Genomic DNA, 26,802 nt, shown 5'->3' on the forward strand with positions numbered 1-26,802 from the left:
GTTACACAGGCCCTCCCCATCAACGCTCGCCAGGGGCTGCGGGCCAGGAGGGCGCCCTGCGGCCACGGCGAAGGTCACAGAGGGCGCCCTGCGGAAGACAAGATTTCAAACCTGTGAGCTCTTGACATTTAAAGAGCCTGCCTGTTATGGTTCTGGGGCGGACCCTCGAGTTTCTCCCGGCACCTGTAGGACTGGCAGGGACAGTGCCACCAGGTGTGACAGAGGTAGAAGCATCGGCCACTCTGCCCAGCACCTCTTTGCTGGCCCTCATCCAGCATTACTTGGTGGGCTTTTGTCCCAGGCCCTGGAACTACAGCGAGGCTCACACAGGGCCTCTGGCCCTGCAACGCTCCTGTTCTGGGGGAGGGGCGCAACGAGATCTCATTTTATAACAAAACTTCCACTAATGAGAATTAATGTGAAGACGTGAATAGGAGCTGGTATGAAGCAGGTGGTCAGGAAGGCTCTGCACAGGTGACAGGTGACCCAAGGGGCCACATCTTATTCTCAAAGAGGAATGTTCCCGGCTGAAAACAGCCCCTGCGCAAATGCCTGGGGCAGGAACAGGTGCAGGGGCTGGAAGAACCCAGGAAAGGTCAGTGTGGCCAGTGTGGCTGGAGCAAGGGACAGAAGTGGCGGGGGTGGGGGGGGGCCAGGGTGGAGCCTTCAACCTCCACACTCCAGGGCCCTTGAGGGTTTCAAACCAGAGAGTTTCATTCTCATTCATTCATTCATTCATTCGAGAGTGCAGGCAGGAGCTGGGGAAGAGGGAGAAGCAGGCTCCCTGCTGAGGAAGGAGCCCAATGCAGGACTCGATTCCAGGACCCTGGGATCATGACCTGCCTGAGACGAAGGCAGACGCTTCACGGAGCAGCTACCCAGGTGCCCCAAACCGGGGAGTTCTAAATTACGCTTTTAATTCGTTTGTTTTGGCATAGTTTCTGACTGTCACTAAAGTGGCAAGAACAGAATAAGAATTCCCAATACTCACCCAGATCTCCAAACATAAACCCTTGGAATCTGTAAATATGACCTTATTTGGAAATAGGGTCTTTGAGTATCATCTAATCAACACAGGAGGAGGTCATACGGAACAAGGGGAAGGGTAGCTAAATCCAGTGTGACCAGTGTCCTTGTAAGAAGAGAGAAGTTGGGACGACCGAGGCAGAGACGGAGGTCATTGCTGGCACAGGATGAGGGACTCGGGTCACCTCCGGAGCCGTGCGGGGCAGGAGGGACCCTTCCCCGGAGCCCACGGACGAGCACGGCCCTGCCCCCGCACTTTGCAGACCTCTGTTTCTAGAAGCGAGACAAGAAATTTGTGTTGTTTTAAGCTGTCCAAGTTTGCAGCGATTTGCTATGACACCCGAGTACTAAAAACAACTTTCTAAAATTTTGACATAATTTCAGACTGTCAGAAAAGTGGCAAGAAAAGAATTCCCAGATGCCTTTTATCCAGATTTTCCAAATGTTAAGTTTTTTTAAGATTTTATTTTTAGGGGCACCTGGGTGGCACAGCGTTTAAGCGCCTGCCTTCGGCTCAGGGCGTGATCCTGGCGTTATGGGATCGAGCCCCATATCAGGCTCTTCCGCTATGAGCCTGCTTCTTCCTCTCCCACTCCCCCTGCTTGTGTTCCCTCTCTCGCTGGCTGTCTCTCTCTCTGTCAAATAAATAAATAAAATCTTTAAAAAAAAAATTTTTTTATTTTTAAGTCATCTCTACACCCAACATGGGGCTCGAACTCATGACCCCAAGATCAAGAGTCTCCTGCTGCACCGACCGAGACGTCCAGGTGCCTCCAAATGTTACATTTTTGTTGCCTCTTCTTCCCACTTGCGTCTCTGCCTGTGTCTGTATAAGAATGTAAGTGCCGCGGTCTCGTTCCCCGTCATCTAACCGGCTGGCTTTTCTGAATGGTTGAGGTTAAGCCGCAGACACGGTTTCACTACTCCAGTGTCTGTTTCTGTAAAACAGTGAGCTGTTTTCCATAAACACAAGATAGCGGACAAAATCAAGAGTTAAGCTAAAACTGCCTTAAAGAAATGAAACCTATAAAAGACAACAGAGCCAAAAATAAAAAGTTACCACGGTATAAAGCCACGATCTAATCAACAGTCCGTGTGCCGACCGTCCCCACGGCGCCGGGCACCGCGAGCGAGTCAGGGTGGGTGACGTGTACAGGACAGACGTCTGGGAGAATGTCCCTGATCCGTCCTGTGTCTCCTTGTGACTGGTGAGGGGATGGCCTCCTGGGGGGAAGACACAGGGGTGACGGAGGGGTGTCTGCGTGGCCCTGCTCTGGCCGCTGGGATTCTCCGCTGCGAAGGTGTGGGTTTTATGCTTTGTAACTAGTGAGAATCTTCGGAGAGATGCTTCGGGAATACCCGGCACCCTCTGGGTTAAGCCTCGGGGAGAGTCTGCCTGAATCCATTTCCATGACTGGTTGCCACGGGTGACTGTCCGGTCCGGGCCGGCTACCTTTGGTCCCTGGCACTACTGCACGGCGGCTGGGCCTAGCCCTGTTCCAGCACCTACTCACAGATTTCCACCAGTTCGTGCAGAGGCTTTATTTGTTTTTTTTTAAGATTTCATTTATTTATTTGACAGAGAGAGAGAAAGGGCATGAGCGAGTGGCGGGGTGGGGGGGTGGGGTGGGAAGGACAGAGGCAGAGGGAGAAGCAGACTCCCCGCTGAGCAGAGAGCCATGCAGGACTCCATCCCAGGACCCTGGGATCATGACCTGAGCCACAGGCAGACGCTTCACAACTGAGCCCCCCAGGTGCCCCAATGCCCCCTGTTTTCTGTCACACGTGGTGTTTCAGGCCCATCTGGATGCCCTGCCCCAGTCCTGGGACGGAACATTTCTCCAAAGGGCCAGAATTCCTGTGTGGAGGGCCCAACCCCCACACCTAAGAATGTAACTGTGTTTGTAGGTAGGGGTTAATGAGATGACAAAGCGAAAATGAGGCCATTAGGGTGACTGACCTTTGGCCAGGCTCCTCTGACCTCTTCTCCACTAACACCCCCCTCGTCTCACCCGCTGCCCCCCATGGCTTGGGCCTGCCTGACCAGGTTTAGCAAGAATCCTGCTGACTCTAGAGAGACCCCCCCCCATTCAATTACTGTCACACCTGATCAAGTGTCTCACGCCCCCTGACCCCCACCACATGCAGAAGCCCTTGGCCCGCCTCCCTGCCTTTAGCAAGAATCTGCCCAGCCCTGTGCCCCCTGCCCCCCGGCTGTCCTCATATATGGGGCTGAGCCCAAACTCTCTCCCCGAGGCCACAGGCCCACTGCAAGTCTTGAAGAGTCTCCCTAACCGGGACCCCTGGCCGGCTCAGGCCGCGGAGCGCGTGTGACTCTTGATCTCAGGGTGAGTTCCAGCCCCACACTGGGCGTCAAGATCACTTAGACACAAAGTCTTCCTTATCATTTTGTCCAGCGTCCAAATAATAGATTCCTTAACAAGGGGGGGCCCTGGCTTAAACGACACACATTTACTTCTTGTTCTGGAAGCTGGAGGTCCAAGATAAGGGGTTGGCCTGGGGAGGGCTCCCCCGCACACACAGTGGGGGGCAGGCAGGGAACCAGCTCCCCTGTCTCTTCTTACCAGGAGGCACCAGCCATTGCCAGGTCCCGAAGGCCCCGCCTCCTACTCCCCACACTGGGCTTAGGTCGTCAACATACACGGGGTTTGGGGGGGCAGGGGGACACCACCATTCAGCGTATCGCAGACCTGTACCCGGTCTGACTGGTGTCCTAAGACGTGGGAGAGACATGGGGACGCGCACACACAGGGAGAAGGCGCAGGCACCCGCCCAGGAGTGAGGCCTCCGGGGAACCAGCCCGCCCCTGCCTTGACCTCAGACTTCCGGAACTGGGAGAGAATGGGCGTCTGGGGGGGGGGGGGGGCGTTTGCTGCCGCTGCACCCAGTCCCTCAGGACCGCAGAAGGGTGTGCAGCTCATGGAGGGGGTGGGTGATCTGGCACCCAGGAAGGTGTGAGCCGTTTTGGGGAGGCACGACCGGGATATTCGGGGAGGGGGGTCCGTCTAGGTACGGGACCACGGGAGAGACCGTCCCCATGGGACGACAGAGCAGCCTCTCACCTCTGCCCACCCCCGGTTCCAGGTCTCGGAGCCGATCTCTTTGGCCAGTTCTTTTTATTCTTATGGTATTCATGTCCATAACGTAGATAAACACGCGGTATTTCTCTTCCTTGATTCATGAAGTTCAGATAATAGCTATTTTATTTTTTGACAATATCTATATTAAATAATAAAAATAAATGCTATTTATTGTCCCCATAACTTTTTATTTAAGTTTTATTGCTACAATTCAAATACCGTACAATCACCCATCACAATGTGCCGTTTGGTGACTTTGGTGTATTCACCGCGCTGTGCGACCGTCGCCACAGTCATTTAGAACATTCTCGTGCCCACAGAAAGCAGCCCTTACTGGCCATTTGTGCATCGTCTTTGGACAAATGTCTATTCAGATCCTTTGCCCACTTTTTTTTAAGATTTCATTTACTGGGGCGCCTGGGTGGCTTAGTCGTTGAGTGTCTGCCTTCGGCTCAGGGCGTGATCCCGGCGTTCCGGGATCGAGCCCCACATCAGGCTCCTCCGCTATGAGCCTGCTTCTTCCTTCCTCTCCCACTCCCCCTGCCTGTGGTCCCTCTCTCGCTGGCTGTCTCTCTCTCTCTCAAGTAAATAAATGAAATCTTTAAAAATAAATAAATAAATAAAGATTTCATTTATTTATTTGAGAGACAGCACAAGTGTGGGGAGGGGAGCAGCAGAGGCAGAGGGAGAAGCAGACTCCCCACTGAGCAGGGAGCCCGATGCGGGACTCAATCCCAGGAGCCTGAGACCATGACCTGAGCCAAAGGCAGACGCTTAACCGACTGAGCCACCCAGGTTCCCCTCATGATTTTAATTCTTATGTTAGGTTTCTGACCCATTTTGAATTAAATGTTTGTTTACGGTGTGAGGTTAAGAATCCACCTTCCTTCCTTCCACTGCAGGTAAGCAGCAGTCCCGACACCATGTGTTCCAGAGACTGTTCTCTCCCCGTCCACTGGTCTTGGCACCCTTGTCAGAGTCAGTGACCAGAGCAGTAACGTTCTTTCTGGACCCTCGGTTCTGTCCCGCTGGTCTCTGTGTCCGACCTTATGCCAGCCCCATACCATTTTTATTACTGTGACTTGTCATAAGTTTGGAAATCAGGAACTGCAAGTCTTCCCACTTATTGAGATTTTTTTGGCTATTTAGGGCCCTTTGAAATTCCCCATGAATTTTAGGATCAGCTTTTCTATTTCTGCAGAAAGGCCGTCAGGATGGTGACAGGGATTACGTCGGATCTGCAGACGGCTGTGGGGGAGTTCTGCCGTCTTAAAAATGGGAAATATCCCAATCTGTGAGCAGGCTGACTTCCCTTTACTCGGGTCTGCTTTCATTTCCTCAGCACCGTTTTGTAATTTTCAGTGTACAAGTCTTGCCCTTACCTCATTAAAGGATTCCCCACTATGTTATGCCTTTGATGTGAGGAGTCCATGAACATGGGATGTCTATTTCTTCAGGTCTCCCTTACTTTCAACAAGGTTTTGTCACACTCAGAGTGTGAGTTTTACACTCACAACTTTTTACACTACTTGTGAGTTCTTTGCTTTCTAAGACAGGCCTCGTGGGGTTCCTCATCATCCCCCTCCTTGTCCTTCTGGGCACTCACCCACGTTCTGCCTTCTCTTACCGACGGTCTTGCTCCTGATAACGACTAACCGTTACTGAGCACCTGCTCCATTCGTGCCAGGCCCCGTTCAGGAGCTTCACCTACGTCAACAAACGGAGTCCTCGTCACAACCGGAAGCACACACGGCTTCTTCTTCACCTGACGGAGGAGAAAACGAAGCTCGGAGAGGTCGAGTGACTTGCCCAAGGTCTACAGCTGGCGGTGAGCAGAGCCAGGACTTGGGCCCAGGATTCAGACTCCTGGACTCTGCTTCTTCCCCTTCCACTTCTTGCTCCTCCTGCAACAGCAAGCAGCCTAACCTTGGGATACGTCAGGCTGACGCACGTGAAACTGCTGATGTTTGATCTTATTTGCCTATAAACAGTGGCAATTTCATGTGATTCAACTTGTTTAAAAAAAAAAAAAAAGCTGGGACTTGAAACAGGTGCGGGTGGTGTTTGCGTCTAACATGTGTCTCAAGGAGCCTCCAGCTCCAAGTGAGCCAAGTCTGTGCCGGCGTCTTCTGAGGAAAGGAATGCAGTCTGTCGGGGCGCCTGGGGGCTCAGTCTGTGAAGCGTCTGCCTTGGGCTCAGGTCATGATCCTGGGGTCGTGGGATCGAGTCCCGCGTCGGGCTCCCTGCTCAGCGGGGAGCCTGCTTCTCCCTCTCCCTCTGCCCTCTGCCCTCCGCTCTACTTGTGTTCTCTCTCTCTCACTCACTCTCAAATGAATAAATAAAAAATCTCTAAAAAAAAAAAAAAAAAAGAATGCAGTGTGTCCTGAGCTGCGGGCCCCATTTTGGGGGTGAGAACTCTTGTGCTGGCTCTAACAGGAAGCCCCAAGGGGACAAAGGGCAGGTCCCCTCCCTCAGAGCCCCACTGTGCGTGCCTACGAGTCAGGTGGCCTGTCGGAAGCCACTGCCAGGGACGGGAGCTGGTCTGACGGATCCCGGGCCGGGCACCTCTCCTGACGGGCCGTGTGGACTTGCTGTGGCTCTATTTTCGGGCCTGTCCTGCGGCTTCTGGAACGCAGGAAGGCAGCCGCCTGGTGGGCCTCAGGACCAGTTGGAAAGTTTCCATCACGAGATGTGGTGGAGGGAGAGGCCTTGAACTTGGAGGGGGAAGGTGGTTCAGCCTCGGGCGCGTCCTGAGGCACGTGGTGTGCGGGGAGAGCCGTTAGACCACGGCTCTGTTCTCTGTGTCCCGCAGAGCGTGGCCGGGCGTCACGGGAGAGGGGCCGGAGCGGAGGGAAGTCCCCACTGCAGAAGCTGCGTGGTCTCGCCTCGCCAGCACCTCGTCGGGGCAGAAGCCTCTGTCGGCGGAGCTGGGAGGAGCCCCGAGGGGCAGCGGCTGAGGGAGGGCGGCGCACTCTAGGCCACCGCCAGCCTCTCCCCAGCGGGCTCAGGGGGCACTGAGAGACCCTGAGGGTGGCGATGACAGTAGTTCATTTCCACGGGGACACACCTGCCCCTGTGCTCACTGTCCCTCCCTCCACCGGGAGAAGAGTGGCGGCGTCTGATCAGTGGGCGAAGAGGCTGACCCTGATTGTCTGTCATCCCCCACGACACAGCACTGATCTGTCTCAAAGGTGCAGCCCCAGGCTGTCCTTCAGGTGAGCTGTCCCCGGTCACACCACGGATGCAGTGGTGCTTCGTACTGTGGGCCTTAAGACCCAAATTCGCGTTCCCCAGCTGGCTTTAGCAGATCGAGCTGACGAAGCCTCCCGCACGCTCCGGTCTGCTAAGGCGAATGCCCTCGGCGGCAAATCCGATGGGCTCTCATTCATTCCAAATACTGCGCTCGAGGACAGAACGCAGAGCACGGACAGAAGAGCATCCAGAAACGGACCCATCTACACGTGTGTGCCAGGCACCCCTCACCTTGGCAGGGAAGGTGGCTGTTTTTATGGTAAACAGGGCTGGAGCAACTGGCTATGCCCACGGAACCATAATCCATCTCACAGCAGACACGCAAAGTGACTGGCTAGGAACCACAGACCCGACGGCAAGAAGGTGAGACGATCCAGCTTATGGCAGACAGTGTCAGCGGGAACTTGGGGGGGCAAAGATCTCTCAAACAGGAGCCAGAAGACACTGTCTGCACATGAAAGGTGGATACGTTGGACCCGATTAAGTTTAAGGACACGTGTTTGTCCAAAGACACCAGAGTGAGGGCAAAGGCCAGCCGCAGACCCGGATGAGTATTTGCAGCGCACGCGGACAAGGACGCATCTGCAGACAATGTGTAAGCAACGCCTGAAACACAAGACAAAGACCAAGGACTCGGTTGTTACAAAAGGGCCAAGCCGGGAACAGGTGCCTCCCACAGAGGCCTGAGCGGCCGATGGCCTCCCTGGCTCGGCAGGGAGATGCGGACTGAACCCGGGGGGGGGGGGGGCACACACCCCGCAGAAGAGCCTCAAGGAGACAAAACTGGGGTCGTGGCCTCCCCCGGCCTCCACCGCCTCCCCCCCCCCACCTGTGCCGCCCCCACCGCTGCCCCGGCCCCCCACCCCAGCCTCTACGCCAGCCTCCCAGCCTCGCCTGGCCTTGGTCTATTGTCCACACCGTGGTGAGACGTGACCTCAACACATCAATCAGAACGTGTCATTCCCTCCCCGCCCCCCCCTCCCCCGCAAACCCTTCCCGCCGCTCCAGATAAACATCCCGGCCCTTTCCAAGCTCCCAAGGCCCTGGGAGATGCGCCCCACTCCCTTCGGGCATACTGTGCCTTGATCGCGCGGTGCGAGGTGCTGCCGCCCACCCGCCTCGTGCCCCAGGACCCCTCTGTGGGCGCCCCCACCCCCAGCACAGTCCCGAGCAGCCACATGCGGAAGGAAGTTCGGAGCAGGGCCTGCGGAGCCAGCAGGGGGCCCCTCGGTCTCCGAGCCTGCAAGCTGGCACCGCTCCATCCTGGTGGGGGCTGCCCCCTGCCGGCCGTCCCCAGCGAGGACCGTCGGGAAGGAACCGCCGCGGCCCTCCGTTGGACACGTGGGGGAGTGGGAAGTGAGCCACGGCGTCAGGGGTGCATTTACCCCCTGGGGATCCTGGCACCTCCAGGCTGCTCCTCGCCTCGGGGAGTTCGCAGCGGAGTTCCTCTCCCCGGAGGCGCCCTCCCCGCCTCCCTCCTTCCAGCCGGTAGGTGGGCGGCGCTGCGCGCTCTGCTCCTTCCTCGCGCCGCTAGACCTCAAGCTGCGAATTCAAGGCGGCTGTGCGCAGAACCTCCAGAAAGGTGAAGAAGCCCAGCGAGAGCAAGCCGAGTTATAAAGACTCCATTTCTAGAACATTTGGGAACCGGTAAAACTGTCGCGTTTCTGGAAGCTTACGGGGATCGGGACAACAAAGCAACCACAGCGACCGCAGATGCGGGGTCTCCTCCAGGAGAAGGTGGGAGGGCTTCCCGGGGCTAGCGCCCCGCTGCTCCTTCCCCGCAGCTCCTCGTCTTCCGTACTTTGCCGAAGGCACCGTGCGCTCCTCCGAAGCCGCCAGTGCGGCCTTTACCTCCAGGCCTGGGGTGGGCGTCGCGGGTCCTACCACCGCTCCAGCCAGGCGCCCTGCGGCCCAGCGATTTTAAACGGCTGCTAGATTCCGTCTGCCAATAGTTTAGTTAAGGGGTTCATATCCATATTCAGAACCTAGATTCCCTTGCAGTTGGCGTGTCTGTCCCGTTTTTGTGAGGTTTTGTCAGTTTTCATACTCATAGAAAGAGCCTGGAAGCTGTTCATTTTCTGACTGGAAAAATCAGTCGCACCGAATTGGGTCAATGGGGCGTGAGACTGGGTGTTTCAGGGGAAGAGGGGTCCTTCCCGGGTCCCGGCCACGCCACTCCACATAAGGCCTAGAGAAGCGGCCACCGTGCTCTTCCCCTGAGGGAGGCAAAGCCCACAGGGCGGAGGCCCGAGCGGCCCGAGAACGGCCGGCGGCCCGATTCGACAGCCCATCCGCCTCCCCTGCGGTTGCAGACACTCGCCGGCCGCACTGTCCGGCTGCTGGCCCTTGGACGGCGCGTCAACAACCAAAGCGGTTTTATCAAGTCTCAAAAGGTTGTGTGGATCAACGGGGACAGAGCCCAATCCAGCGAGGGCCCTTCCTTGCCTCCGTCTTCTGGCTGCTTCCGAAATCCCCGTGCCTGGCAAGGACCAGGACTGGACCTCGGGGACCCCGTCTGCTCCCTACTTCCATCCTGTACGGTCTCAGCCACACGGCCTGGACGGACTCGGCGCTCTTCCCAAGCGGCTGGTCGGGACTGAACCTCCTCTTCCGGGCAAGCGCCTGTTTCTCAGGGTCGAGCCCTTGTTTGTCTCGCCCCGAAATGCCCGCTGAATGTTCTAAGCGCCAACGAGGCATTTATTCCCGTGCGCTCACGCGGCATTAACATACAGACGGTGCTGGCTGAGCCTGTGGGTGCCAAACCTGGACCCAAGGAAATTCGAGAAATAAGGCCCTGTGGGAGTGGCGCAGAGCGGAGCCTCTCCAAGGGCTGTGCTCTCCTGAGACTGTCGTGTGGCAAAGTCTGCATGTTAGGGACGCAAGCTTAAAGCCTCTGAGGTCTCCTGACAGTCTCGATATCTCTGCAGGTTTAGAAATGTCCATAATGGACAATTAAGCTTTTTCTTTCATGAAACGATGGTGAAATTTGACGAGAGCAATTTAAACGGTCTCACCTGGCAAATCAGAAGTTCAGACTCTCACGTGGGCCAAGCTTGTTTCTTTGGGAAAACCCCTGCGTCTGGGAAGCGCTGGGCTAACCCCACTAAGGGCAGCCCGCTCGCCCCGTGTGACGGCCTGACTGTCCGTTACTAAGGCTCCAGAAGCAAACAGGTGATACCATTGTTTGTGCCGTAAGCCAATACTTCATTGTTTAGAAACCACTTGCCAGGGCCACCCCGTTTCGGTACACAAGCGATCCTGAAGCGAACGGGGAGAAAGCGGTAATTCACTCGGTTCAGACACTGCAATCACATCACCCGTCCTTCTCCAACATGAGCTCATTCAAAAGAAGTGAATTTTCACCCATGTGCACGCATAGGTGACCCCGTCCACCAACATCTGAAACATTTAAAATGATTTTATCTACGAGACACATGTGCACAGTCGGCTTCTGAGGCCTCCCGTGTCAGAACAGCCGGCCAAGCGCAGGCTACAAGCGAGACTGCCTCCTGCCGGGTTGGGGGGAGACTTCCGGGTGCGCGGGTCTCACCTGCTGTCCTTCTTCCCCGTTTGGCTTTGGTCTGAAGATTTGGCAGAGGATATTCAGGACAAGAAACCTTTTGGTGATATTCTCCTGGGCCCGAGCTCATGACAAATCACAATGATTTAAAGCGGCTTGCTTTCCTTTTCCACGGAGGTCTCCATGGGCCGGTGTGCGAGCACCAGCACGCTCCCCGTGGCAGACCGCCCCGCCTCTGTGCCAGGCTGCCCCTGACCCCCGCGGCCCCAGGGCGCCCAAACCGGCGGCCCAACCCCTCCGTCCTCCTATCTTCCTACCCCAGGCCCGTTGCAGGTGCGGAGAGAGGGGTGGCACAGGGTTCCTGGTTTACATCGTAAGCTCGTCTTTCCCGTCAATGTCAGTGGCAATGTTTAAAGGCACTTTGGGGGTCGCCTGGGGGGTGTGGTTGGTTAAGCGACCGACTGACTCTTGGTTTTGGCTCAAGTCACGATCTCAGGGTCATGAGATCGAGCCATCGGGCTCTGTGCTGGGCGGGAAGTCTGCCTGAGGTCCCCTCTCTCCCTGCTCTCTCTCAATAAATCTTCAAAAAAAAATAAAGGCCCTTCTGGTGGGATTTTCATGTATGTTTTAATAAAGGAGCTTTCACAGGAAAAGGGGATTCTAATCTTGGTTAAGAAATACAAAATAAAACGTTTGCCACATTCCCTCCCTTCAGATACCGTGGAGATTACCCAACAATTTCAACTTTTGACCAAACTCAGGCGGAAAAGCTTAAGTACTGCTACTGACAAACGGGAGGGTGGCGACACGGGAACGTAAACAAAGCGTCCTGGATCGCCAGCTCAGAACTGCCACCAATTCACGCCACACCACCTCCTCGTCGCCACACAAGCACGAACTGTTTCAACAGAGACCCGCAGAACTCATGTCCCACTGTTAGCGTCACTTTTTTCACGTAGGGGCGCCCGGGGGGCTGTTGGTGAAGCGTCTGCCTTCGGCTCGGCTCATGATCCCGGGGTCCTGGGATCGAGTCCTGTGTGGGGCTCCCTGCTCAGCAGAGACCCTGTTTCTCCCTCTCCTGCTCCCCTTGCTTATGCTCTTTCGACAAATAAAAATGTTAAAAAAATTTCATTCCATAAAAATGGACGTTCGTGAAAAAACAAAAGGAACCCAGCCCCGGTCAAGCAAGCAGGACTTCCTCCCACAGAGCCGCCCTGCTCGCGGTCGCTGGGGCCAGGGGCGGCTCCTCGCACGCCAAGCGCAGGACCCGGACTGCCACCCGGCTCGCTGAGCAGACGGCTCTCAGCCCCCGATCGCCGAGCAGCAGGCCGGCGTGTGGGGGGCGCCCAGGGCCGTCGCAGTCGCAGTACCATGAGAGGCGGCCTCCTCTGACGAGGAAGTGCCCCCGGCCGAGGCGTGCGCGGGCCTGGACCAGGTGGACAGCAGTCACCGTGACACCGCAGCACACGGACCGCGTCGTCACGACGAAGCTGGTTCAGGGACGGTGACAGGGCGTCCATGCGGACGTCCCTGCAGCTGTCCAGGGCCGAGCCAGCAGCTATGACGACACAAGGACGCGGGACCGGTGGCTCTCGTGCAGCTGCAGGCACAGCCCGGTTTTAGGCACCGCCCCTGCTTCATGGCTGCACGGAGGCTCTGCGTGCAGACTAGGAAACTCCCGGTTTGAGAGGTGGGACACGGACAGGGCCGCCAACGGCATGTGACCACAACACGGCTCCTGTAAGCGCCCGCACGGCCCCCGGGGCACATCCAAGCACCCGAGCCGGCAGTCAGCGCAGGGACTGCGGGTCCCCGGGCCCCCCCCAAGCCTCGGAGGAGAAATGCTGGATTGCTCGTTAACGTGCAGGTAACTGGTAACAGGTCTGACCGTTCCGCAGGCGAATTTTCCCTTAGCGGGCGGGCGGGTTTTATGTTTGAAACCGTGGCTTCGTTTACACCCGAGTCACGGATGGATATGAACCTTCGCCTCCGGGACTGACGCCGTGCAGAGCTGCAAAGGGAGAGACTGTCCACAAGAAAGAAGTTACACCAAAAGTACTGTATCACTACAAATTTTATTCAGAAACCCATCTTTGTTTTTTTTTATTGTTTTTTAAAAAAAATTCCCGTTATGAACTGGTTTGGTCAATCAACTACAACACTGTCTAGCAGACATACGGTAAAAACGGCATGGCTCAGAATCGCCCAGATCTTTCACGGTCTCTCGACCGCCTCCTGTCACGCTCCCGTCCCCCACCGCCGCCGCCGCCACCGCCGCCGCCACCACGACCACGGTCTCTAGACCGAGAGCGACGCTCCCGAGACCGGGACCTCGATCTATGCCTGCAACCAAGGAAAAGAAACAGAACTGTGGCATCCGAAACAAAGCACGCCTCAAAGCCCCACGATGACGGACCCTCCTGAATATGGTATCCCGTCGAGCGGACGGCGTAGGGAACTGCACACCGCACTGTAGACGCGCCCCCGTGTCAGGGGAACAGGGGCTCCGCAGGATCGCAAGGCAGGTCACCCTCCATGGCCTGCGCACCCGGGTGCCAGCTCCAAGGGTCAGGGAACGCTGAACCGCCACAGGATCCCGGACACGCACAGCCTCTCCCCCCAGCGCCCTCTCTCACACACACACACCCTCCTGCCAGGGGCGTGGAGGGCAGGGCTCCTCTCCTCCTGTGCTTTGTTGACAAGGGAACAATCACCCACACTGTGTGCACCTCTCGGTCCACGTTTGAGAGGACGGGGGCGAGAACCCCGGGGTCAGAATGCAAGCCAGGCAGAAGGGACCCTCTCCCGACATCCAGGCTCGGGCTCTGCTCTGTGGTCCCACAAGCTGCACTTCAACGCCAGGCCCAGACACACGGCACTGTGCCCGACTCTGCCCGTGCTCCCTCCCCCACAGCAAACCAACACCACCAGGCGCCCCCAAAGGAAACCCGCAGCACGTGAAGGGAATAAAAGCCCGCGCTACGAACCCACTCTTCCCGCTCACCTGTCCCCTCGCTCACGTACGAAGGGTTCACAGGACGACGTGTGTGGGGGATACTCTTTAAAGAGTACATTTCGTGCCCTGAAATACATACTACATCCCAAACAGTGACTGCCATGCCTGGGCCACGCTCCACCCAAGGAACTACTCTGCACACCGGAAAGCGTCGGTAAAGGGCGGCAAGTACTCACTTCTTGCGCCGGCGCCCGTACAGCTCCCGCCGCAGCTCTCTGGAAATGGGCTTCAGGTGCATGAAGTTGCAGAAGCCGCCCCGCGTGCACTCCCTGCAGGGAAGCAGAGCCCACATGCCGCACGCCGCTCCCCTCCAGCACCCCCCACCCCGCGGGCCGCACCTACCCCATCACCTACCCCATCTCGTACTGGCGGCAGCACGCCTCTCGGAAGTCGGTCACCGGGGAGAGCTCCGCGTGGATGGGCTGCCCGTTAAACCAGCGGTTGTTCAAGTCGATCACGGCCTTTTCCGCGTCTTCCTCACGGCGAAACTGCGAAGATGAAGCGGAGATGCCTGTGGCCCGCGCTTCCCCAGACAGGCCTCCTCTCACCGATCCAAACATACGGTGTGTGTTCGCGGGGTAAGACAGAGCGAAGTGATGTCGCACGGCAAATTAAAAAACAGACCATCCTAGATACACGCGGCCTTGGCTTTCCAACTCAGCTGGTTAAAAGAGCAGATGCAATCATCTGTGTAGGCCGCGGAGGTTTAAAAAAACGGGAAGAAGAAACCACACACGCAAACCAACTTCTCCTGCACCTAGACAGCCCATCAGCAACAGCTACGGAGACTCCGACACAGAAGAAAAGAGGCCGATGACCATGGTGTCCCGTCCGTCCCTCCCGCACCCACAGGCCACTGCCGTGCCCGGGCTCTGGCCAGCCAACGACTGAGCGCATTAAAATCCACGACTGGCAGTGAGTGCTCAGAACCTCCAAGTTCACAGCTAAAATCCAAAGGCAAGCGGTCTTCGCTCATCAGTTGGCATCAGTCAAGAGACACAACTCCCCCCACCTACCACGCTCTTCTCACCTTGACGTACACGTTCCCCACTAGGTGGTCTCCAAGGTTATCGCAGACGTTCATCTCCTCCACTTCCCCGTACTTCTCCTCCATCTCTGTAAAAACCTCCTGCGGGGAGGACATGGGTTTGAGGCTCACGATATGTTAAACATGCAGGAGTAACTGAACAGAACTCCTGTTTATCTATTAATGAGAAAAAAAACTTAATTCCTCCCAAACAGACAGAGAAGGCGAACAGTCTACCACTTTCAAATAGCATCTCACCTCAAAAAATTCATCATAGTGTTCCTGCATCTCGACGTCACTCACAGCGCCTACAAACAACAGAGATCTTGCTGGTTAGAGCGGGACCCTTAACCGAGAGAACGCTGCGTTTAACTCACACTGCTACAGTGACACACATGAGATTATCTAGAGAGGAGACACCAGAGCCGCGTACTACTGGAGCACTGAAAATACTGCGTGACAGCCAACTGTTACAGTTTTAAAGGGTGGTGAGGTTTTTAAATGCCCCTTAGGACAGTCTCGATTCTGGCTATTGAAATCACAACGAGTTTTAATCAGCATCAAAGGGCCATGTTTTCAGAAAAAGTGTAAGGAAAAAGTTTTACCCTCAAGAAATTTTTTAAATGAAAATTTTCTTCCTTTTACAATTTAAAATAGAGGCCAAGGAATCACACTGATTTTTTCCTCTTTATTAGGCTAAAATAAAAGTTGAAATCAGGGTAAGTAAGAGCTAACGATCCTGACTAATTTCTTTTACAGATTAGCAGCCATACATGCTATTATAAAATTCTTTCTGATGCGATTAAAACCCAAATGACCGTAAATAAAGTCTCAGTAGGATAATTACCAAGTTCAATTACAGTACTTCGAATGCCTCTGAATAAAGGGAAAGTTACAATGCTTTGCTGAAGGAAGCATTCTTATTTTATATTCCGGAACTATTTCCATCAAGTTTATTCTTCATAATTCACATGCACTAAGTGAAATCACGTCCGCTGTGTGGATACTTTTTCAAATTTACATTCTATCCTCATTATCATTCTACCAAATGTTACCGTTCAAATTCTAGAATTCTCTTAACCTAAATCTGAGACATCACCAAGCTGGCAGGTCAATAAACCAGTGTTCCACACAGCTAGATCAGGGAGCCTACAAAGCCTGAGTGGCTTCAAGGCTGGGCCAGCTTAATGTTCACTCGTCCCCTTCCACGACCACACTCCTGGCCTCATCTGGCGTCCCCCACTGAGGGCGCTGGAGCCGAGGCGCTCAGCTCTATCCGCTGGGCTACCCCAGAGTGGTTTCCTACCTCTCTGGAAAACCTCTTTAAGGACAAGAACTTTAATAATCTTTTGATTCTGAGACTGGTTTTATTTTCTAACGCATGGAAGGGGGAAGTGGGGGGGGGGATTCCTGCATTTTTGCTATTTTTGAATTTCCAGGAATCCAGCTTGCTTTAGAACTCAAACCCTCTTGAATGCATTAGGCAACAACTACTCCTCTTGATGGCCCAGTTCAGTTTAAAAGCTAGTGTGAACATAACCCCCTTCCCTGTAGAAATCAAGCTCTAAACAGCAGAAAAGCTAGTCGGGAGAAGAGAAGCCTATTCCAAAGGGCAGATCTTAATGTTTACATTCCCTTCTCACATCAGAAAAAAATGAGGAGAAAAGACATTTGCACGCTCAAAGTGCTGGCAGTGCTGAGAATCGGGCTCTGGTGGTGGTTCAAACACTGTCGTACTCACGGTATTTCTATTCTCTCACTGGAGAATAGTACTGTTACTGTATCTTAGTAACTTCTTCAAAGTTCAATTTGAAAATGCTCCATAGTGGGCCTATTTTATCTTCTATAATCGGCTTAAAAATGTTCAGTCAACCAAATGACTTGAGCAGGACAGAGATGAGTGATTAAGAAACTGGTCAACTGCAAAGTCATCTACTGACTCAATAGTATAGACCACCACCTGAAAACACCCAGTGTTCTCACAGAAACATTCTTAAACTGAGATTCATGCTTCTACAGACGAAAGGGTGTGTTAGGAAGTTGTAAATTTAGGGAACTGATGAAGCCGGCTGGAATTTACTCGAAGGGTCTGTTGCAGGTTCATCAGCTTAAACGGATTTTCTTCCTAAATTGAAGAATCAGGATTTCATTTAATCTGTAGACTCTGGACCCCATAATCAGAATATCTGGCACAGCTAAACTCTGTTCTGTAGCATGCGCACAACAAGAGCACTGTGAATCGCAGGTAGACACGAAGAAAACTAATCCAACACTGTTTGGTCAACGAAGCATCCGCAGTCCCCAGGTAAACGATCAGGGCAAAGAATGATTAATCGCTGTTACTCAAATCATCAACTTCTCGCTCGTCTCCCCCCAGGGCAGGGTTGTTACGAAAGTTACTTAATAACTCCGCATATAAGCATTTCCCTTCACCTACCGATCTTGTTTCTTTAAAAAAACAAAGCAAAACCAAGAATTTTAAAACAAGGGCTACCAAGTAAGTCCTGTTATCGTCAGACTCAGGGAAACAAATGATCTGCTACCAGGTCAGTATCAGCGTGGAGAAACAGTGTCTTGGCAGGAAAACCTCACAAGCCCGCCCCCCACCCCCAGACCCGCGCACTCACAGATGCACAACTGGGAGGCACCCCCGTCTGGGGCGGCCCGAGTGGGCAGTGCTGCTGGGACCATTCCACTCAGTGTAGATCGCCCTAAAAGCTGAGGGGTAGCAGGCCAAGGGTGTGTGGGACTCAGGTCTGTGGCTATCCAAGGGCAGCTGTGGACAGCACCTTCTATGAATTTTTGCAGCTTCGAAACAAACTGGTGAATGAGCAGCCGTTTGGTCTGGCCCCTTGATTTTAACAGGAGTCCAGGATGTTTGTTCAATTTACCCAGATGACTACACTGATTCCACGGCTCAAGAGCCATAAAATTTAAATGTTAGTTTTCTGAAATTTCCAGTGATACTAATATGGATCCTGTTCTCAAAAACCTACCCCTCAGGAAACACAACGTTCATAACTTAGATTTACTGTTTCCCGACACAGGAAGAAATGGGCCGTGTCTACTAAATGCCCACTTTAGCCCTGTTTCCCCGCCAAGCACACCTTCTCTTCCCCACACGCAGTAAGCCAGCTCCTGCAGCTGCAGAGAGCCACAGGAAGGACTCTGATCAACGACTGAGTTGGCATCGGGCTGGTGTTGAGGAAAACTCAGGGGAGTCTGTGCAACTCGGAGGACCCTCATTTGGGAAACACTCTCAGAACAATGCTCTCACAATTAAAGCATGAGCTCCAGAGGGGTGTTTAAGAAAAGGTCTAATTAGAAATAAAACCTCAAAAATAATTTCAGAACAATCTGTTTCTTAACGGGAGAGAAACTTTCAAATACTGTTGCTCTTAAAAGGGGGAGAACGTAACTGCGTATTTAATTCCAAGCACATTCTCCCCCAGGATGACGGTCAAGGTAATGGCAGAGCAGCAGCACTGAGCTGCGGGGCAGGGAGGGCACCCTTTCCGGTCATTTTTCAGTTCTTAAGGAAGTGGGCAGGAGTTCCAATCTTGGAGGCTTCATGGAGGCAGCGGGACAAAGCTCTCGGCACCTCTAGTGAAAGGCCGTCCTTGACACTACAGCGGCAGACCAGGTGGAGCGGACACTGAGCTCTGACGCGCAAGCCCAGGGAACCAGGGAAGGAACTTGTATGAACTTACAGCGCAAACCGTCAGCAGACTGGGAAGAGTTTTGAGGGTTACGGTAAATGTTCAAGAGGGCAATGGTCTGAAATACAAAACGCAACAACTTTATATTATGGAAAATTAAATTTAAACACTTAACCGGTTTCCTGTGGCGATCACTTCAGTCAAGACTCAGTGCTGAAAAAAGAGCAAGTTATTTTCTTTCGAAGCAGAGATGTTTTCTCTTAGCTGGTGGCTGTCCTGGACACCCTAACACTGCAACGTCACAGAGATCCCATGATATGCGGATATTGTATTTCTGTTCACGGGACGCAGAGATTCCCCACTGCCAAGTTCTAATCCAGGTAAGAATGCAAGCAACTTGGCAGGTTACTACCAAAATGGTCTTCGGTATTACAGAAAACTTCACGGGCTGAGAAAATGCCCGCATCAGCTGATGACAAAAACCACGGGAGCAGAGAAATACAATAATTACATATCATGAAATCTCCACTTCCTAGAGGAAAAATTGTAATGGTGAAATAAAACCCACACTTATTGGGCAACTTACCTTATTGATTCCTAAATATTCCTAAGAGTCGTAACTTTACAGAAAGAACTTAACAAAGGCCAGGGGTTCAGGCACTGGAAAAACCAGTGATTGGCTGGTAGCTGTCAAGTGTCACATGGAGAGACCCCCTCCCTCTCGTTAACAAACGTCAACTCAGGGAAGAGGCCTCCCCAGTGCCCTTGCCGAGGACCGCCTCCCGAACGTGGCCAAGTATCAGGTTCTTGCTGTAGGTACCAAGGCCTTCCAGCACCTTGTCCTGTTTGCAACAGCTCTATGTCAGCAGCTCAGAAGCCAACATTCTTTGTCTCAATTAAGAGTGGGCTCTTTAACACCATTGTTTTAAAAAAATTTCTCCAACTGTGGGACTTACAGTGTGAGCCGTCAGCCGTCTGTGCACTGTTTTGGGGATTACGATAGATGTTTTGAATCAAGATGGTCTGCGGGGAAAAAAAAATAAAAAGGGGAATTCTACTGGCTGCTGTGCATGTATCAGACAATTGCAAAGAGACAACTTGTTTGCAAATGGCTCAACGCTTGCTTGTTTGTTTCCCACAAGTCAGACACTTGTCCTCTGAAGAGCACACCCAAACCATCATATTATGAAAACAGAGTGTGAGCAGTGACTTAGGTCAAGTCAGCCAGCAACCAAGAAGAAACTGTAGCCGTTATTCTTAGTCCCACGTTTTTCAAGTGTTTTAGTGCGAAATAAGTAATAGCACGCTAACGTTTTCTTATATTTCAAGCTAGCAGACACTAAGATGTCAAAAAATTCACATGATAATCATATTCCCCACACAAAATTATGTTTTTTAAAACCAAATGCGTCAGTCAACTGTATGCAGTCCATCAAGCTGTCTGGTCTCACAGGAAACAGGCGCACCAAATGGGTGTCCTGACTGTCACGGACACTTATACACATTCCTGTTTGCTTGGTGGGACCTCTGTTTACATAATACAATAGCTTAAACATCTGTTCTTTTCCGATCCTTCTTTTAAGGGAAAAAAAATCCTTTTAGCCCTTGTGCTTTAAACTGGATCAGGCAGACTTGAAACCTTACATTGTACCGTTCTTCTTAAAATCAAGTTGTCTGAAAAAACAAACCATGTTTAAGTTAGTAGGCTAATATATTACATGAATCTTAATGTCCACATCACTGCAAGAAGCTTAAAAAGAAACCCACACTGAGCTTATAAGCTGAACAAATAAACTGCATGATTTAGAAAAATAAATGTTCAGTCTCAACAACACAGGTCCAAAGCAGTTTTGTGAGTGGTTTTACAAAAGCAGCCATCCCACTTCGAGCTACACGTAAAGGAGGAAGTAGTGTGGGCACATCCCAGAGGTCTGCCTGGGGAAACCCACCGGGGAGGAACATCCAACAGCCAGACCACGCACACGCACGCACACACACGCAGACCCTTCTTGCAGGGCCGGCATCTTCCCTGAGCCATCAAGTCCCGCCCCAGGTCAACTGATCTCGGCCTCGGATAGTTCCCAAAGCTGACTTGAGTCAGTTTTCAACCGGAACCACCAGCATGTGTAACACTCTGACAGAGAGCTAGACTGAGCCCAATTATTCAACAAGAAATTCATTTTAGGTCTCACTCAGGTCATCTGGCGGTGGCTGTTTAGTGAAGGAAACTTCACTCAAAGGGGGCAATGCAGTTCCATTACCATCGGGGGAGGCCAGGATTGCCTGAAACCAACCAACCAACCAACCAAGCCAATCAAAACGAGAGGCTCAGGCAAACACACACCCTGACCCCACCAAACATTAATGGAATCACTACCTCTTGTGACCCAGGGCACCCAAAGTAACTTCACAGTAACATCTGACATAACCAGTGATTCAGAGAGAAAATAAACCAAGTGTCTCTGGATAGCTTAAAGAAAACTCTGCTTCCAGGATCACTTCCCTCTCAGCCCAACACCTGGCACATCTATAAGTAACCTCCCCAAATCAAGAAACTCGGTGGACCCTTCAGACGTTTGGTTACTGCCTAATCTATGATCACCGGCTTAGAAGGGAAGATTTAGTTCATAAATCAATGCGCTTAAAAAAAATTGGTTTGGTTACTGCCTAATCTATGATCACCGGCTTAGAAGGGAAGATTTAGTTCATAAATCAATGCGCTTAAAAAAAATTGCAGTAAACAAAGTTTAAAGCAAGATCTCTGATATTCTGAAATTCAAAGAGGCACACATTCGTAAGTTAAGACAGTTCTTGTTATACCAACCACACCATTATCAGAATAATGAGGGAAAGGAAGCCATCACCCCCCCCCTTCTAAAAACACATTACGTTGTGGGATTTTCTAGGGCCTTAAATTAGAAAATACAAATGTCTCTTTCTTACAGCAACTGGCTGCTTTTCCTAAATACTTATAGGAAAACGCAAATATCCATTCTGCCCGAATGGATTCTGTCTGAAGTTTATAACATGCGAACAGAACAATGTGAGCTCAAAGGCAGAGGCCGGCAGCTCTCAGAGGCTACATACAACAGTTAACCATAGTTCAGAGGACGCTCGCTCAGACTTCACTGTCAGTTGGAAGTAGCTCAAAAGCCCTCTATCTGGAAAGACTATAGTTTTTCAAATTCCAGATGTTCAGATAAACACGGGGAGAAGTTTTCTGTTCCTCTTACAGGTGCTTTCTCCCTTTAACTCTTCAGCGCTCACGTGCAGGGGGCAAACCCTTGCCTGTTCTTCAATTAACAAACAAAACCTACCAAAAATCACAATTTCTGATTGATCTGAACTCACAGCGGACCTAAGCCCAAGCTACAGGCAGCACCTCTCAACTAGCCGAACAGACTGGCTACAAATAACTGAAGGTAAATGCCCATCTTCTAATGTTAAGTTTCATTTTTAATGTTTCTATGACATGATGTCATTGCTGTCCCCTCGCCTGGGGGTCTGAAAGAGGGGGCGCACCCAGGGCTACTGGAGAAGCCCTGAGCACGTGGCAAGCTGGCTCTGCGGAGAATGGCACCAGGACCTCCTGTAGGGGGCTCTGTCCGGCTCCACGGCCTGGAGAAAGCAAAGCCCAGCTGGCCTCTACTGGTGCTTGGAAAACAAGCCGAGTCCATGCTGGTGCGGCGGCCCCGCTGGACCCACGGCTATGAGAGGGGCAGAAGGGGTGGCAAGGCGGCAGAGACCAGTCACAGCCAACACGCAAACACTAATCACTTCTTTGTAAAAAGCTTCTTTAATGGTGAGAGCAGGGACCTGTGTCACAGACCTTCCCCTGGGGTGGTTCACCTGCCTCACTGTCATTTAAACAGAAGAACAAACTCACGAACACAAATGGAGAATAAAACTACTTGAGAAAAAAATGTCCTACGTAATACATGGAAATTATTAACTGCCTCTGTAAAGTACATGAAGTTTTGATAATTCACATGAAAACAGAAAAAAGAAAGGAAAAACAAACAAACCTGGCTAAAGGTCGGTTTATTGTGCAACCGAGAGCATCTGTCTCCATGACGACATGCTCCAATTTTGAAATAAAATGAACAGTTGACTCTGTAAGGGAAAAATGAGAGCTGATTATTTTGCGAGGAAGACACCAGACACATGCAAATACATCAACACCACGATATATGCTACCAAACTACTTCTCTTTCGCTTCACGAAAACACAGGCGTGCGGGTTTCTGGGGTAGCAGGTACCTCCACATTCCCGGCAGCGTTTCAGGCGATTTCGCTTTAATCTGCCCCGACAAACACGCTACTGTCAATGAAGAGTGCTCTAATTCCACCCTGGGCCCTCGTCCGTGTCCACTCCACTCTCAGCTACCTGCTCTGCTCTATCGTTTTTTCTTAAATGAAATATGTAGTTTAAAACTAAATTTAATTTAAAAACATATCTGTCCTGTAGTGTTCAATGATGAAATTCTCTCTTGAGGACACCAATACAGCACAGTGAGGGTTAAGATCCCGACTCTGCCACTAGCTGCCTGGGCCTGGGCAAGGCACCCCACCTCTCCTGGTCCCACGAGCCATCTGTAAAACGAGGAAAATGCCAAGCTGGCTTTGTTCCAAGAATCAGAGATAGCGTGTGCACTTCATACTAGCACTCGTTAAATGCAATCATTATCTAACAAAGTCCATGTTCTCTCGTTCATGACGCCAGACCAACAGGAAATTTCCAAACACAGGTCTGAAGTAAGCAAGCCAGTCTCCTGGTTTCAATACACTGAGAACAAGCTACTGGGGAACTCATCCGCCTGTTCCTACATAAGGCCACCTCTGTCCGTATCGCAAAGCTCTCCCTTACTACTGTTCAAATGCTTGGATGATCCAGATCAAATCAAAACGAACAATCCAGCCATTGTGACAGCAATGTCAGGTGGCTCAGACCTGTGATGAATTATGAAATTTTATTGGATGGGCCCCATCCAAAGTCAGACTTGCAGAGGTGGGAGGGTTACTATAGATTCAATTTTTTAGCAAGTGCCCTATGTTCAGACAGCCAATCCAGAGTTAGAATCAAAGGGCCTCAACAAAATTTGATGGTTCACAAATATCAATTAGCCACTGATTTATTATTAGGTAGCAATAAATGTGGAAAAGTCTGAATTTATCAGGGGAGGAAAATGATTACTATATATATTTGCAAACTCATCTTATAAGTCTTACTTTACATAATTTAAGTTAAATATATAACTTACATCCTCAGAAAGTCACCTGAAAACGAAGAGCTTATTTTAAGAATACCTCAGAATGGGCAACACCCCCACCTGAACAATACCCAACTATTCCCTATAATTAAAACAATCTTTGTTCCTGTACTTCCAGAGATGCCTTTCCTTTCATAATGCTCAGAGTTTAGTACATAAGTCAAAACTTTCCTAGTAATAAACTTCTAGTGATCCACTTATTAAACTACTAAAATAAAAGAGAGAGAAAATAAAAAGTGTGATCCACTATCACAGAGAGGATATTAGAGAACTAACCTTTGCTTCAATTTAGATAATGTCCATAACTTCAAATGTAGGACTAGCTAAATCTTTTTAACTGGTACACACCTACATTTTACTTCTAGCTTGAAAAGAAAATAGCAGGAATCATCATCTTCATTTTTTAGGAGTTGATACTGTCTCCTGGAAATTAAAACCCCACAAGTCCCCCTGAAATGAGACTATGAGTAACTTAGATTAAAAAATCCTGTTTCCTGAATTAAAGCCATGCCTTTTACGATACGGCTCTAACAGGCTGAAATGTGGTTACTGACAACAGGAATACAAAAAGATGACTGGAATAAACTTCTAAGCTAAAAGTTTTGCAGAGCACAGCGAAGGCACCACCCAAACTAGCTTTTTACAAGAGTAAGGAAGAAAACTCCATCGAATAGAAGTCATGGCCCACACTACTACAAGCTCAAGAATGAAATTAATGATGCAACTTCTTAAGTCTGCACTTGGAGAAGGCTCTTTTTCCAGCAGAGCTGGCCCATTCATTTAGGATGATGTTTCCAGGTAAGTTTCCCCAATGCCTCAGAGAAGCCTCTTCCACAGCACTTAACAGCTTCCGAGCCTTTTACTTTAATTATCCTGTATGCAACAAGCACCCCCTCCCCTCCAGTTCCTTGAGATCACGATCCAAATTTTGTTCAAGTCAGCAGAGTCTGACTTAGGGTTGACAACAATGTTTCTGGAGTGACTATGACTGATGATTGTGTCTTGTGGTTTTGCTACTAAAAAACATAACCCCCTCTTCCAAACAAAAGAAGAGGTTTTACAAGATAGACTGCATCCTGGAAAATAGAAACAATGTAAAGTGTCTAAGGGGTGCCTGGCTGGCTCTGTCTGTAGAGCAGTGCCCAACTCCTGATTTCAGGGTTGAGTTCCAGCCCCACGTTGGATGTAGAGATTACTTAAAAATAAAATCTTTAAGAAATAATAATAATAAAAAAACCCACAGTGTTTGAAAAGTGGTATTAAAACATTACCTATGACAAACCCAGGGCTTTATCATTAAGAACACATATTAACATAAGCCTTGCATAGCCCGGAAGAACCCCAACATGGTAACTACTTATCCAAAAAGTAGATTTAGCCAGAACTTAGTCTTCAGGTTTTCAACGTAAGAATTATGCTCCTAAATGAAGACATTCTCTTTAGCCTGAACTTCCGCCAACGCACTGGGAATTAAAACGTCCCAAAGCGGCAATCAAAATCAGAATTTTTCGCTTTTAATTTAACAACTGGGTATGGAAGGCATGCAACCTTAAAAGGGGGGGGGGAGAATCACGATTCTTTCTTTACTGGAATTACATCTCCGAGTCCGTTAAAAGCAGGTTATGTCTTTTATGTGAACCGAGTTCATCACAACACTTCTTCACATCAAACGTCCTCACGACCCGCCCGATGGTCGCTTCAACCCGCCGAGAGGCTCGGTAAGTGGATACAACCCCAAACATCGGCGCCCCAAGTTACCGAACGCTTTCACACGGGCGAGCTTCAGACCACTTGCCCGACACCTTTAAGGCTGAAGCAGAGGAAAGGGGTTAACGTTGACAACTTCAGCACAACTCGAGACGGCTCGGAGCCGGGGGCGCGGGGCACGGGTCGCCAATAGACGGGACAGCCCGCGGGCCTCCGAGCAGCCTCCGGCGAGAGGCTGCGCCGCCCGAGCGGAAGCCCGCCGCCCGCCCGCCTGCCCGCCCGAGCGAGCGCCCACGAGGCGGCGGCGCGCGGCTCCCGAGGCCGGAAGGGCCGCCGCGCCCCTCCCCCCGCCTGCCCGGGCCTCCCGCCGCCGCGCCCGCGCGCGCCCCACCCGTCTACCCGGCCCGGAGCCCCAGCGGGCAGCTCTCACTCACTTGTCTTTCTCGGTGCCGAAAATGGAGGCCAAGTACTCCGCCATTTCCCACCCGCCGCCGCCGCCGCCACCACTGCCGACGCCGCCGACCCTGCCCGACGCCCGCGGGAGACGTCACCCGGACGCGACGACGCTCGCCCCTCCCCGACGGCGTATCGGCGCTGCCCAATCGGACGAGGCGTTGTCTGCGTGTGGGCGGGGCTTGCCGCGCGCGCGGGAGGCACCGCCCCCTCGGCCCGGGAGCCCGCGCACCGCCCGCTGGCGCCCCCTGCCGGCGCCCGCGCTTTCTGCGCAGCCGCCCCGCTCCCCCTCCGCCCGGGAGCCCGCGCTCTCCGCTGCCGCCGCCCCGCCCCCCGCCGGGTCGAGGCCCGCGGTCCGGACCCCTCTCTCTTCCGCTCCCGGGCCCGGGAAGCCGAGCACGCAGACGGCGGTCGGGGAGAAGGCGGCCGCGGGCAGTGTCCCGGCGCGCCTGTCCGCGTGGGCGGGTTCCGCGGAGCCGGGAAGTGCAGGCACCCTCCCTGGCCGCACCTTCCCCTCGGGGGAGACCCCCTCCTTTCCTACCCCCTAGGCAGGAATGGAGCCGGGCGGCCCCGGCCGCCGCAGGCCGGGAGGAGCGCCGCGCTGGGGTTCGGCCCCGGGAGAGCCGTACTGGTGCGCAGGGGCCCCGGTGCCCAGGAGGCTCCAGCACCCGGCTGCGCTGGGCCCGGGGCGGCGGGCGGTGGGAGTGCGGGCACGTGGGGTGAGAGCTCACAGAAGTCCTGTCAGACCTAAGGGGACGCTGGGTCCTTTCCC

General features: G+C 52.4%; 1 protein-coding gene across 4 annotated transcripts; it reads right to left on the reverse strand.

Annotated features, from left to right (window-relative positions):
- Window positions 1–12,955: 12,955 nt before the first annotated feature.
- Window positions 12,956–26,139, reverse strand: U2AF1 (U2 small nuclear RNA auxiliary factor 1). 4 transcript variants are annotated; one of them, XM_057306666.1, is made up of 9 exons: window positions 25,629–25,821; window positions 22,627–22,714; window positions 19,558–19,624; window positions 18,653–18,719; window positions 15,201–15,250; window positions 14,946–15,044; window positions 14,270–14,403; window positions 14,092–14,184; window positions 12,956–13,242 (listed from the first exon to the last, which is right to left on the reverse strand). In XM_057306666.1, exons 5-9 carry the CDS (start codon window positions 15,228–15,230, stop codon window positions 13,095–13,097), a joined length of 504 nt encoding a protein of 167 aa, XP_057162649.1. In that variant the 5' UTR covers window positions 15,231–15,250; window positions 18,653–18,719; window positions 19,558–19,624; window positions 22,627–22,714; window positions 25,629–25,821; the 3' UTR covers window positions 12,956–13,094. The 4 variants fall into 4 exon arrangements, with proteins under 4 accessions (XP_057162649.1, XP_048071050.1, XP_048071051.1 ...); XM_048215093.2 differs by lacking the exons at window positions 19,558–19,624; window positions 25,629–25,821 and adding an exon at window positions 26,012–26,139; XM_048215094.2 differs by lacking the exons at window positions 18,653–18,719; window positions 25,629–25,821 and adding an exon at window positions 26,012–26,139.
- Window positions 26,140–26,802: the final 663 nt, after the last annotated feature.

Source organism: Ursus arctos, unplaced genomic scaffold (assembly GCF_023065955.2).
Source record: "Ursus arctos isolate Adak ecotype North America unplaced genomic scaffold, UrsArc2.0 scaffold_4, whole genome shotgun sequence".
Taxonomy (NCBI): domain Eukaryota; kingdom Metazoa; phylum Chordata; class Mammalia; order Carnivora; family Ursidae; genus Ursus; species Ursus arctos.